Here is a 13,538-nt window from a genome sequence, read left to right on the forward strand (position 1 = left end):
TACAGGTTGGCAATATCTCATCTGAGAAACTGGGCGGGAAGAAGTAATAACAGCGCTCTCTCTCTCTGAGACAATTACATTCTAACTTCAGACACTTGCAAGTTTCTGGGGGAAGTGAGCGTAATGAACCGGGCTGGTTCAGGGACAGGGCTAGAGAGAAAGGTTTGGTACTTATAAAGGCCATTGTTGTGCTGGAGTGCGGCGCCTGTGGAACATCCTGCCCTCTCTTTCTCCCACACTCTGTACATTCAGAGCTGGGTTAGGGGCGGGACCTGGCTGCTGTCTGTAAAACTGCGCAGCTCCAGACTTGTCTAAACAAACTTCAGGCTGAATCAAACCTCCTGACTGCATCCTTTCTTTTTTGTTCACTACCAGAGGAAGGAGGATTGGGGCAACAGGTGAATCTCTGTAATCCGGGTTTGAATTGTTTCTGGACTGGACAACGTTGGAGCTACCTCATTGATTTGAATCCTAAGGTGGTAAAGCTGCAGTTAAACCTTCGTTGCTGCTGACCGGTTAGTGTTTTTTTTGTACTTTTCTTTGGAGGGGGGGCTTTGTATTTTATCACGTTCTGTTCCACAGTAACTGCAAGGTGACAGTGCTTATTCCACACACCCCCCCCCCCCCATGTGTGAATGTATGCTCCCCGCGTAAACTCAGTTGTAGTCAAAACAAAAAGTCATATAAGCTGAATATCTGCATATCTTTACTGGGGTGGGTGGGGAGGTGATGCTAGATTTTAGATGGATCGACTAGATAGTTGAAGAGGACAAAGTCTGGAGCTGCGCAGTTTTACAGACAGCAGCCAGGTCCCCTTACACTTGGGAGGGCCGGCACATACTCAATGGGCCGAACGTCCGCCTTTTGCACTGTAATTTTGTACTGCACTGTGATTGGACTGGGCTAGCAGGGGGAACGAGTCTGACCCAGTGTGTCCTTAATGCAGACTTTCAAACTCCCAGCACTGTCTTAAATTGCCCTCCACAGCCACCTCGGAGAGACACAGCACCCGTGCATTGGTCTCTCTCTCTCTCTTTCGCTTTCTATATATAAAACTCTGCCCAATTTTCAACCCCTACCTAGTCCTGATTGTGAACGCGCAGTTCCTGATTCTCATTTCCATCCTTATCAAACCATTAGACCGTTATTTTATACATGATCTGTTGGTCTGGAGTGGACAAGTTCAGAAGTCACATACCAGGTTATAGTGAAACAAAATTATTTAAAATCACAAGCTTTCAGAGCTCTTTCAGATAAATCTGTTGGACTCTGCTGAGATTTTCCAGCATTTTCTCTGTTGGACGATAACTTGGTGTCGTGTGACTTTTGTCCTTATTTTGTACATGATTATAATTCTCGATTTTTTGGGGGGAAGGGGTGAGTTGGACACCATTTCTGCAAATTTTAAGAAACAGCTTCCTAAATGTGTGAGAACGAAGTGGGTGATGATGAAGCAATGGTTTTGGAAGCGTTCACTGCGTTGGTGGTGGTGAGGGAGTTGGGGAGGCGGAATTGGAATGAGACGTTAATTGCAAGTTTCCATCCAGTTCTAATGAAACTGTGTTTGGGCTGAGTCTCAGACGAGCGTTGTGCGCCGAGTGTGCCAGTGTTGAGCTGGACTGGGAAAAGAGAGGCGTGTGTGTGCTTGTCTGGAGGGATGGTGAACCCAGTCAGCAAAGCCAGGGGTGTGCTCGCCCTGCATTATCAGCGCGTTCCCAGCTTCAATTCCACCCCGGCGAAGACCAAAAGGGAGGAGTCACTGTCTGATCTGAAGGATCCGGAGACGTTTTTGAGCCTGCTCGGGGCACCCCATCTCCCAGAGCATTAATTCCACGACTGAACCACAAAACATTTATAATTTTTGTGATATTTCACAGAATTGTTGTGGAACAGAAGGAAGGCCATTCGGCCCATTGTGAGGCAAACGTTCTGTTATCAGTGCCCATCTCCTGCCTTTTCCCCAGATCCTCACACACCATTTCTTTCCATATTATCATCCAACTGAATGCTGCAATTGAATCTCCTACCACATATCCAAGCGCATACCACACCTAACCACTGGCTGAATGATTTCAAGGTAATCTATCACACAATGGAAACATAGAAAATAGGAGCTAAAGTAGGCCATTCTGCCCTTCGAGAATGCTCTGCTATTCGACATGGTCGTGGCGGTTTGGACAGAATTCCTGCAAATCTCAAGAAGCATCTTCACAAATGGACCAGCTCCCACCTCTGTGTGGGAGTGAGGTGGGTGAATGATGGAGTTAACAGTTATTGGAATTATTCACTGCATTGGTGCTGGTGAGGGAGGAATGGAATGAGATGTTAATTGTAAGTTTCCATCCAGTTCTGTTGGAGCTGGGTCACAAACTCAGTCCCATATTCCTGCTTTCTCTCTCCATACCCTTTGACTTTTTAGTCTTAAGAACTATATCTAAATCCATCTTGAAAACATTCAGTGTTTCGTCCTCAACTGCTTTCTGTGACAGGGAGGTATGATAACATAACATAAAATAGTGGTCTAGTAGTTTTACTGAGCTGTTATACTGCACTTACCCAATTCTGCACATGCAGTAATTTAAATTGGATCTCGGTTTTGAATACTAATGCTCACCTTTTTGTTTACTTTCAGTCTCACTCAGGCTCTTTCCAGTCTCTGGTCCGTTTGCAGGGAGTTTGACCTTGCGGTATGTAACTCATTGCTGAAGGGTCAAAGAGGATGAGTGCGGTCCGCCAAGGGAGCCTATCTCTCTCCTCTGGGCATTGTGGCCTGCTCGTGACCTTGGCAGCTCTTGTCGGGTGCTTGCACCTCTGCACCGCTTGCCCCAAGCAATGTGCCTGCTATGTGCCAACCGAAGTCCACTGCACTTTCAGATACCTCAATGCCATCCCAGAGGACATCCAAACTCAGGTGGAGCGTGTAAATTTGGGGTGAGTTTCAGCCCAATTTTCCTTCTGTACTGCTTTGGACTGGTCCTCTTCCAATAAAGTTAAAAATCACATAACAACAAGTTAATGTCCAACAGGTCTATTTGAAAGTACAAACGTTTGGAACTTGATGAAGGAGCAGCGCTCCGAAAGCTTGTGCTTTCAACTAAACCTGGTGGACCATAACCTGATGTTGTGTGATATTTAAGTCCAGTCCAACATCGGCACCTCGACATCAATACTAAATTTGTCATTTCCTTGCAGGTATAACAACCTGATGGAGCTAACGAGCACCAGTTTTACTGGGTTGAAAAGTCTCGAACTGTTGATGCTTCATAGTAACAAGATTCAAGAGATACCAGACAAAGTCTTTCAGGATCTGCAGTCGCTGCAGGTAAGGTCAATCAAAATAGTTGGAAAGAAAACTTTTACTTCAGTTCACTCTCAGGATGTGGGCACAGGGCACTGAATAAGGCTTTTGGCACACTGGCCTTCATCAGTCAGGGCATTGAGTATAGAAGTTGGGAGATTATGTTGCAGTTATACAGGACTTTGGTGAGGTCACACTTGGAGTATTGTGTTCAGGTTTGGTCACTTTGCTATCGGAAGGATGTTCTTAAACTGGAAAGAGTGCAGAAGAAATTTACAAGGATGTTGCCAGGATTCAAGGGACTGAGTTACAGAGAGAGGTTGGACAAGCTGAGATTTTTCTTCTTTAGAGCATAGGAGACTGAGGGGTATCTTATAGAAGTGTATAACATTATGAGAGGCCTGGGTAGAGTGAGTGCACTCGGTCTTTTTCCCAGGGTTGAGGAATCAAGGACTAGAGGCATCAGTTTAAGGTTAGAGAGGAAAGAATAAAAGGGAACCTGAGGGGCAATTCTTTTACACAGAGAATGGAACACATGTGGAATGAGCTGCCAGTGGAAGTGGTTGAGAGGGGTAACATTAACATTTAAAAGGCATTTGGACAAATAGAACATCGAACATAGAACAATAAGCGCAGAACAGGCCCTTCAGCCCTCGATGTTGCACTGACCTGTGAACTAACCTAAGCCCATTCCCCTACACTATCCCATCATCATCCATGTGCTTATCCAAGGATTGTTTAAATCGCCCTAATGTGGCTGAGTTAACTACATTAGCAGGCAGGGCATTCCACGCCCTTACGACTCTCTGCATAAAGAACCTGCCTCTGACATCTGTCTTAAATCTCTCACCCCTCAATTTGTAGCTATGCCCCCTCATACAAGGTGACATCATCATCCTAGGAAAAAGACTTTCACTGTCTACCCTATCTAATCCTCTGATCATCTTGTATGTCTCTATCAAATTCCCCCCTTAGCCTTCTTCTTTCCAATGAGAACAGCCCCAAGTCTCTCAGCCTTTCCCCATAAGAGCTTCCCTCCAGACCAGGCAACATCCTGGTAAATCTCCTCTGCACCTGTTCCAATGCTTCCACATCCTTCCTGTAATGGGGCGACCACAACTGTACACAATATTCCAAGTGTGACCACACTAGCGTTTCGTATAGTTGCAGCATGACATTATGGCGTTGAAACTCAATCCCTCTACCAATAAAACCTAACACACCTTCTTAAGTAAACCTTCTTAACAGCACTATCAACCTGGGTGGCAGCTTTCATGGATACAATACATGGATAGGAAAGGATTAGTAAGATATGGGCCAAGTGGAGGGAAATGAGGTTAGTGTGGATGGACATTTTGGTCGGTGTGGACTAGTTTGGGCAAAAGGGCCTGTCTCCGTGCTGTAGGATTCTATGAGCTGGCAAGTCTGGTATCCTTTTGCCTGTCCCTTATTGTGCTGAGCAGGAAGTGTCAGACCTGCATTCTGCAGTTAATTAGAAAGTTCAAAGTTTTTGGCTTAGTGACCATGAAGAGAGAATAATGTATGCCAGAGTCAGAATGATAGGTCACATGGACAATATAAGTGTCCCCATGCAATTGCCACCCTGTCCTTGAAGGTGTAGGCATCGTGGGTTTGGCCAATACTGGCAAAGCAGCGTTGGTAAATTGCTGCAATACATCATGGGCTAGAGCTGTTGATCATCAAACACTACTTGGCACAGTGGAACCTGACACATGGGAGTTGTCCTCAGTGTCAAAATGGGACCTAACCTCCACATGGTTCCCTTTCCAGTGTTTGATGCAGGTGAGTCGTAGTAACTTCAGAGGGCAATACGGAAACAGGCATATTGGACAGATTGACAGTGAGACTGGAATCGTGTTTCAGCCAGCTAGGAGAACAATGGTGTTTTTCCTGCAGTAAAGAACGTTCATGTTTCCTCATTGCCCAACATGCTGTCATTTCAATATCTCATACTGTTTCTCTGATTGTTAGTTCAGGCCTCTGAGTTAGTACTCCACCAACATAACTATTACACTCACAGGAAAGATCACAAATTTTGTTGTAAATTTCCAAACAGTAAGTGGAGAAATCAATGTCAGTAGCAATTCAAGCAACATTTTTGGAAGATTGATTATCTTAATAAATCAGCTTTTTAAACTGCTATTCCAGAATAATTCGGTTCAAGGCTACTTTGATTTAGTTCTCAGGGACAAGCCTGGATAACTTATAGCTTTTCTTAACAATCTTCAGAGCCATTTGTTTCATTTTATTTTCTCTGTAGAGATTTAGCATAGGGAGGATAAGAAATGTTTTTTGTATAGGGAACTATGTGGCTGTAGAATGCATCACTAGAGTAGGTGACTAGAGGTTAGAGTACTTCAACATTCAAGATTGTGTTAGTTAAGTGATTCAAGGTAAGCTGATGACAAGTCATGCAGAGAGGTTACACAAAATTATAATTACTGCTGGTATGGAAGATGAACACTAAGTTAGTCCAGTAGCCTGTTTGTATTCTATTTAACTATTCTATATAATTCTATTTAGAATTGGGCAATGTCCATGTCACCTTAAAACAGAAATAGATATGCATGTAGCAGTGAAGTCAGCATCTGTTGTTCATGTGATTTTATCCCTCGTCAATCACAGGGCTAGTTATATCTTCCACACATGACTTCAATGTGTCAGGGCCCTTTGAGCAACGTATTTCTTCGCTCAGGTTGACAGAAGGTCCCCTTCGATTGCAGAGATTACCACAACAGAAACTAAAATGTAGTTGCGAGTGGATTCTGTCAAGCTGTAAAACTTTATTAGGTCCTCTGCCAATATATTCTGTACCTGTACACCTCCCTCCACTTCACCTGATGATGGAACAGCACTCCGAAAGCTTGTAATTTTTAGATGAGTCTGTTGGACTATAACCTGGTGTCGTGTGACTTTTGACTTTGTCCACCCCAGTCCAACACCACCATCTCCACATCATTTGATAGGTCCCTACAGTGTTGTGTGCATGACCATTGCTCAGATGTTTGTAGATACCATAGAATGGGCTATAATCACCTTGTTTGTTGATTTTTAAAGGTTCTGAAGATGAGCTACAACAAGATTAAAGCACTGAATCGTGAGACTTTCCACGGTCTTCGGAGCATAGTGCGGTTGCACATGGACCACAACAGCATTGAATTCATTAACCCTGAAGCATTCTACGGGCTAACCTCATTGAAACTGCTCCACTTGGAAGGAAACATGCTTCAGCAACTACACAGAGATACATTTGTCACATTTCGCTTCAGCCAGATCTTCAAAATGTCTTCAATAAAGCACATTTATCTGTCAGATAATGCTCTAACATCCATTCCCAGTGATCTGATTTCTTATATCTCAGAACTTGAAAGCATCTATCTGCATGGAAACCAATGGTTTTGTGATTGTAACTTGAGGTGGTTAACTGAACTCAACGAAAGACTACCAGGTATGGTCAATCATTTATCTATCATGCTGTCATTTTCAATAATCGCAAGCAAATCACCACTACGTAGCACACTCATAGAAACCTCTTTCTGCACTGGAAGAGTTTATATGATTTTATGAAATGTAAGAACAGGAGTCGGCTACTCAGCCTCTCAAGCCTGTTCCAACATTCAAGGAGATCATGGCTGATCTGTCACTTAACCTGTCTTTGGCCCATATCCCATAATTCCTTTGCTTAACAAAAATGTATCTATTTTGGATTTAAAATCAAGAACAGATGTAGCAGTCATTGCCATTTGTGGAAGAGAGTTCCAAACCTCTACCCTTTGTGTGTCGAAGTGCTTCCTAACATCTCTCCGGAACGCTCTGGCCCTAATTCTCAGGGTGATGCCCATAGTTCTAGAATCTACAACCAGTGGAAATTGTTTATTTTAATCTATCCTGTCTTTTCCTCTTCATTATCTTGAACACTTTGATCAGGTCACCCTTTAACTTTCTAAATTATAGAAAAAAAGGCATAACTTGTATAATCTCTCCTCATAACTTAAGCCCTGAAGACCATGTATCTTTCTTATAAACCTATATCGTAGTTCTTCTGAAGCCAATATTTTCTCAAATGGTATCTGTTGCTGAAGTCTATAATCCAGACACAATGCTAGATTCAGTGGGGATGAAAATTCACCGTGACTTATTGTTCAAAACATTGTCTTGCACCTGGAACATTTATTTTAGAATTAGAATCCCTACAGTGTGGAAACAGGCCATTTGGCCCAACAAGTCCACACTGACTCTCTGAAGAGTAACCCACCCAGACCCATTCACCAACACCAATTATTCTAGACTTGCCCTAACTAATGCACCTAGCCTACAGATTCCTGAGCACTGTGGGTAATTTAGCATGGCCAATTCACCTAACCTGCACATCTTTGGATTGTGGGAGGAAAACGGAGTACCCGCAGGAAACCCACGCAGACATCGGAAGAATGTGTAAACTCCACACAGACAGTCGCCTGAGGCTGGAATCAAACCCAGGTCCCTGGTGCTGTGAGGTAGCAGTGCTAACCACTGAGCCACCTTGCCACCTTGAATTAATTTCCAATAACTAGAAAATGCAGAATATCAGTCCATGTGGTGCCATCTATTTATCATTGCCATCAAGATGAGGTTTTACTCCAATGTAGCTACTTTGTTTATGTACCATGCCATCTTATGGCTGTATAGTCTTAATTACATAAGGACGAACCGTTTAAAACTGATCAGAATTCATTTGCTCTTTGATGAGGCGATGATGAACAAAAATTAGAAGACATTTATTCGTTCCAACTCCAGATTCAGAAAGCCAGCAGAAAGTGAGTGTGTTCCTCATTTGGATATACTTTGAAGTAAGATCTCTGAAGTGCTTTTTGCAGTGTCAAATCCAAAACATTGCTTGACCTGTTGTGTCCTTAGCCAATTGGAAAATGTCTGGCCATTGTTAGTAAAGCAGGAGTTGGAACTGTGCACAAACAGAGAAATTAAAATTAAATCAGCCTTTTGAGACCATGGAGGATTTAGAGAAACAGGCTGCATTTTTCAATTGTTGATCAAGAGGATGATCCATTTGAAGTGAACAAAGGCATTTAGAATCATAGAATTCCTACAGTGTGGAAACAGGCCATTTGGCCCAACAAGTCCACACTGACCCCCTGAAAAGTATTCCACCCAGACCCATTCCTCCACCCTATTACTCTACATTTACCCCTGACTAATGCACCTAACCTACATATCTCTGAACAGTGGGCAATTTAGCATGGCCAATTCACCTAACCTGCACAGCATTGGACTGTGAAAGACTACAATATAGGTTTACAAGAAAGATACCTGGACTTCAGGGCTTAAGTTATGAGGAGAGATTATACAAATTATGCCTGTCTTTTTCAAAAAAATCAAGTTAAGGGGTGATCTAATCAAAGTGTTCGAGATAGCAAGAATCCAGAGGAAACCATGCAGACACAGGGGAAATGTGCAAACTCCACATAGATGGTTACCCAAGGCTGTATCTGAACCTGGACCCCTGGTGCTGTAAGGCAGTAGTGTGAACCACTGAGTCAATTATTGCTGCAGAATTCAACATTGCTGCAGTAACTACAGAGAGAAAGCAGAGTTAATGTTTTGAGTCCAGTGGCCCTTCTTCAGTCTGATAGTAGCAAGGAAAAGATTGGCATATATGCTGAAGACAGCAGGTGGGGAGGAAACAGAGTGAGCAGATAGGGGGAGATGCAGCCCAAAGAGAGACAGGACGACAGTAAGGAAGTCACATGGATGGATGATAGTACATTCAGCAGAAAGGAAAGCTGATAAAGGGGACCATAAGTGGGTGAAAATGGGTTGCCTGTGCTGAAAGCAGCCCATGTCTTGACAGGGCTTAGACTTTTGGGTTGGGGGAAGGACATGGAAAAAGGTGTCCAGGTTCGAAAATGATTGAACTCGATATTGAGTCCTGAAGGCTGCAGGGTCTCCAAGAGGAAGAGGAGATGCTGATCGTCCAGCTCCTGCTGAGTCTCACTGCACTGCAGCAAGCTCAAGACAGAAATGCTGACCAGGAAACATGGTGTAAGTATCCATTTCACAGTCGCGGGTTTGTATATTGGGCCTCATTATATGAAACGATGGCCTTAGGGAAGTAGAGGCAAATGAATGTACTGATTGTAATAACATCAGCCAAGTGGACCTCAGAGAATATGAGTTCCCTGATTAGGGCTGTTAGATCTAAATGGAGCAAGAGAACTCATACGCTGGTAACCAGTTGGGTGCGCACCATGGAAAGTCCTCCCACCTCTGGTTGGAACAGTTAAATTGCTCAGCAACATCCGAATCAGAACCAATCAAATAAACATCTGGTTAAATGGTCACCTGGTTCTAATGGAGGGTGACACAGCTCAGCCACTTCAGTGATCACAAAACCAGGCTTTAAAAAAATTCAGAGCTGAAAATGTGTTGCTGGAAAAGCGCAGCAGGTCAGGCAGCATCCAAGGAACAGGAGAATCGACGTTTCGGGCAGAAGCCCTTCTTCGGGCTTATGCCCGAAACGTCGGTTCTCCTGTTCCTTTGATGCTGCCTGACCTATTTTCAGCTCTGATCTCCAGCATCTGCAGTCCTCACTTTCTCCTTTAAAAAAAATCACTCTGGACTCATAGAGTCATAGAGATGGACAGCACGTAAACAGACCCTTTGGTCCAACTCATCCATGCCGACCAGATATCCCAACCCAACCTAGTCCCACCTGCCAGCATCTGGCCCACATCTCTCCAAATGTTTCCTATTCACATACCCATCAGGATGCCTTTTAAATGTTGCAATTGTACTAGCCTCCACCACTTCCTTTGGCAGCTCATTCCATACATGTACCACCCTCTGAGTGAAAAAGTTGCCCCTTAGGTTTCTTTTGAATCTTTCCCCTCTTACTCTAAACCTATGCCCTCAAGTTCTGAACTCCCCCAACCCAGGGGAAAGACTTTGTCTATTTATCCTATCCATGCCCCTCATGATTTTATCAACCTCTATAAGGTCACCCCTCAGCCTCCGACGCTCCAGGGAAAGCAGCCCTAGCCTATTCAACCTCTCCCTATAGCTCAAATCCTCCAACCCTGGTAACGCCCTTGTAAATCTTTTCTGAATCCTTTCAAGCTTCACAACATCTTTCCGATAGGAAAGAGACCAGAATTGCACGCAATATTCCAACTGTGGCATAACCAATATCCTGTACAGCCGCAACATGACCTTCCAACTCCTGTACTCAATACTCTGACCAATAAAGGGAAGCAGACCAAATGCCTTCTTCAATATCCTATCTACCTGCGACTCCATTTTCAAGGACCTATGAACCCGCACTCCAAGGTCTCTTGTTTAGCAACACTCCCGAGGACCTTACCATTAAGTGTATAAAGGCCTGCTAAGATTTACTTTCTGAAAATGCAGCACCTCATATTTATAAAAATTAAACTCCACCTGCCACTTCTCAGCCCACTGGCCCATCTGATCAAGATCCTGTTGTAATCTGAGGTAACTTTCTTTGCTGTCCACTACACCACCAATACCTCTTACCATACCTCTTATACACTAACCATATCTCTTATGTTTGCATCCAAGTCATTTATATAAACGATGAAAAGTAGTGGACTCAGCACCGATCCTGGTCACAGGCCTCCAGTATGCAAAACAACCCTCCACCACCACCCTCTGTTTTCTACCTTTGAGCCAGTTCCGTATCCAAATGGCGAGTTCTCCCTGTATTCCATGAGATCTAATCTTGCTCACAAGTCTCCCATGCGGAACCTTGTCGAACGCCTTAATGAAGTCCAAATAGATCACATCTACAGCTCTGCCCTCAATCCTCTTTGTTACTTCTTCAAAAAACTTAATCAAGTTTGTGAAACATGATTTCCCACGCAGAAAGCCATGTTGACTATCTCTAATCAGTCCTTGCCTTTCCAACTACATGTACATCCTGTCCCTTAGGATTCCCTCCAACAACGTGCCCACCACCGAGGTCAGGCTCACTGGTCTATAGTTCCCTGGCTTGTCTTTACCACCCTTCTTGAACAGTGGCACCATGTTAGCCAACCTCCAGTCTTCCGGCACCTCACCTGTGACTATTGATGATACACATATCTCAGCAAGAGGCCCAGTAATCACTTCTCCAGCTTCCCACAGAGTTCTCTGGTACACCTGATCAGGTCCTGGGAATTTATCCACTTTTATGCTTTTCAAGACATCCAGCACTTCCTCCTCTGTAATATGGACATTTTGCAAGATGTCACCATCTATTTCCCTGCATTTTATATCTTCCATGTCCTTTTCCCCAGTAAATACTAATGCAAATTATTTGTTTAGTATCTGCCCCATCTCCTGCGACTCCACACAAAGGCCACCTTGCTGATCTTTGAGGGGCCCTGTTCTCTCTCTAGTTACCCTTTTGTCCTTAATGTATTTGTAAAAACCCTTTGGATTCTCCTTAATTCTATTTGCCATAGCTATCTCATGTCCCCTTTTTGCGCTCCTGATTTCCCTCTTAAGTATACTTGTACTACCTTTATACTCTTCGAAGTGTTCACTGGATCTATCCTGTCTATACCTGACATATGCTTCCTTCTTTTTCTTAACCAAACCCTCAATTTCTTCAGTCATCTAGCATCCCCTATACCTACCAGCCTTTCCTTTCACCTTAGCAGGAATGTACTTTCTCTGGACTCAAGTTATCTCATTTCTGAAGGCTTCCCATTTTCCAGCCGTCTCTTTACCTGCGAACTGCCTAACACCGTCAAAATTGGCCTTTCTCCAATTTTGAACTTCAACTTTTAGATCTGGTCTATCCTTTTCTATCACTATTTTAAAACTAATAGAATTATGGTCACTGGCCCCACAGTGCTCCCCCACTGACACCTCAGTCACCTGCCCAGGGATCCAAGCTTGAAGAATTCCTGAAGAAGGGCTTATGCCCGAAACGTCGATTCTCCTGCTCCTTGGATGCTGCCTGACCTGCTGCGCTTTTCCAACAACACATTTTTCAACCAACACACCATTTTAAGTTTTCGCTGCTGGCCACAGAAATGTCTGCCTGTACCTTGGACTCCAACCCATTTGTTTGCACAAGACCTTGGCCAGGTCTTGGCTGAGAACTTATAGCAGTGAAACGTTACAGATTAAGGGGACACCTACGGTTCCGGTCTCTTATGAGAAGCAGTTGACTCAGTTACCCCTGATGATAATAAAAGGCTTGGCCTCAAGCCTGATGGGATGAAATTGGTTGAAAAAAGATTCAACTTGATTGACTCAACACTTTTCCATTAGAAAATTTATAGCAATTGAATTAACCTTTCTTGTTTAGTATTGTGTGGGCGTTCAGATAAGTGGGGTCTGGATGTTAGGGCAGTTGCTTGCTCCTCCTGCAGAATGTGGCAGGTGAGAGACATGACACATATCTTTGCTGGCTACATCTGCGGGAAGTGCACCCAACTCCAGCTCCTTGAAAACCGTGTAAGGGAATTGGAGCTGGAGCTGGATGAACTGCGGATCATTCGGGAGGCTGAGGGGATAATTGAGAGAATTTACCGGCAGTTGGTCACTCCTGAGGCTCAGGATAAGGATAGATGGGTTACAGTCAGGGGGAGGAAACGGGACAGACAGACAGTGCAGAGATCCCCTGTGGACATTCCCCTCAGCAATAAGTATATCATTTTGGATACTGCTGGGGGGATGACCTACCAGAGGAAAGCCATAGTGGTCAGTTCTCTGGCACTGAGCCTAACACTGTGGCCCAGAAGGGAAGGGGGCAGAATAGAAAAGTGCTAGTGGTAGGAGACTCGATTGTTAGAAGAATTGACAGGAGATTTTGTGGTCAGGATCGGAATTCCCGGAAGGTTTGTTGCCTCCCTTGTGCCAGGGTCCGGGACGTCTCCGATTGGGTGTATAAGATTCTGAAAGGGGAGGGTGAACAGCCAGAAATCGTGTAACATATTGGCACCAATGATATAGCCAGGAAAAGGATCGAGGATATAAAAAGTGATTTCAGGGAGTTAGGGTGGAAGCTGCAGAGCAGGACGAACAGAGTAGTGTTCTCAGGTTTACTACCAGTGCCACGAGATAGCGAGGTGAGGAACAGGGAGCGGGCGCAGCTTAACACGTGGCTGCGCAGCTGGTGTAGGAGGGAGGGCTTCAGATATGTAGATAATTGGGATGCCTTCTGGGGAAGGTGGGACCTGTATATGAAGGACAGGTTGCACCTGAACTGGAA

At 44.2% G+C, this 13,538-nt stretch overlaps 1 protein-coding gene across 1 annotated transcript in view; it reads left to right on the forward strand.

Moving 5' to 3' along the window:
• The first annotated feature begins 344 nt into the window (after positions 1–344).
• Positions 345–13,538, forward strand: part of igsf10 (immunoglobulin superfamily, member 10) — a 52,235-nt gene continuing 39,041 nt past the window's right edge. Inside the window, exons 1-4 of the mRNA XM_043702723.1 lie at positions 345–515; positions 2,633–2,931; positions 3,193–3,322; positions 6,377–6,767. Of these exons, the coding sequence (XP_043558658.1) occupies positions 2,720–2,931; positions 3,193–3,322; positions 6,377–6,767 (733 nt within the window). The 5' untranslated portion in view covers positions 345–515; positions 2,633–2,719. The remainder of the gene's footprint in view (positions 516–2,632; positions 2,932–3,192; positions 3,323–6,376; positions 6,768–13,538) is intronic.

Source organism: Chiloscyllium plagiosum, chromosome 13, assembly GCF_004010195.1.
Source record: "Chiloscyllium plagiosum isolate BGI_BamShark_2017 chromosome 13, ASM401019v2, whole genome shotgun sequence".
Lineage (NCBI taxonomy): Eukaryota > Metazoa > Chordata > Chondrichthyes > Orectolobiformes > Hemiscylliidae > Chiloscyllium > Chiloscyllium plagiosum.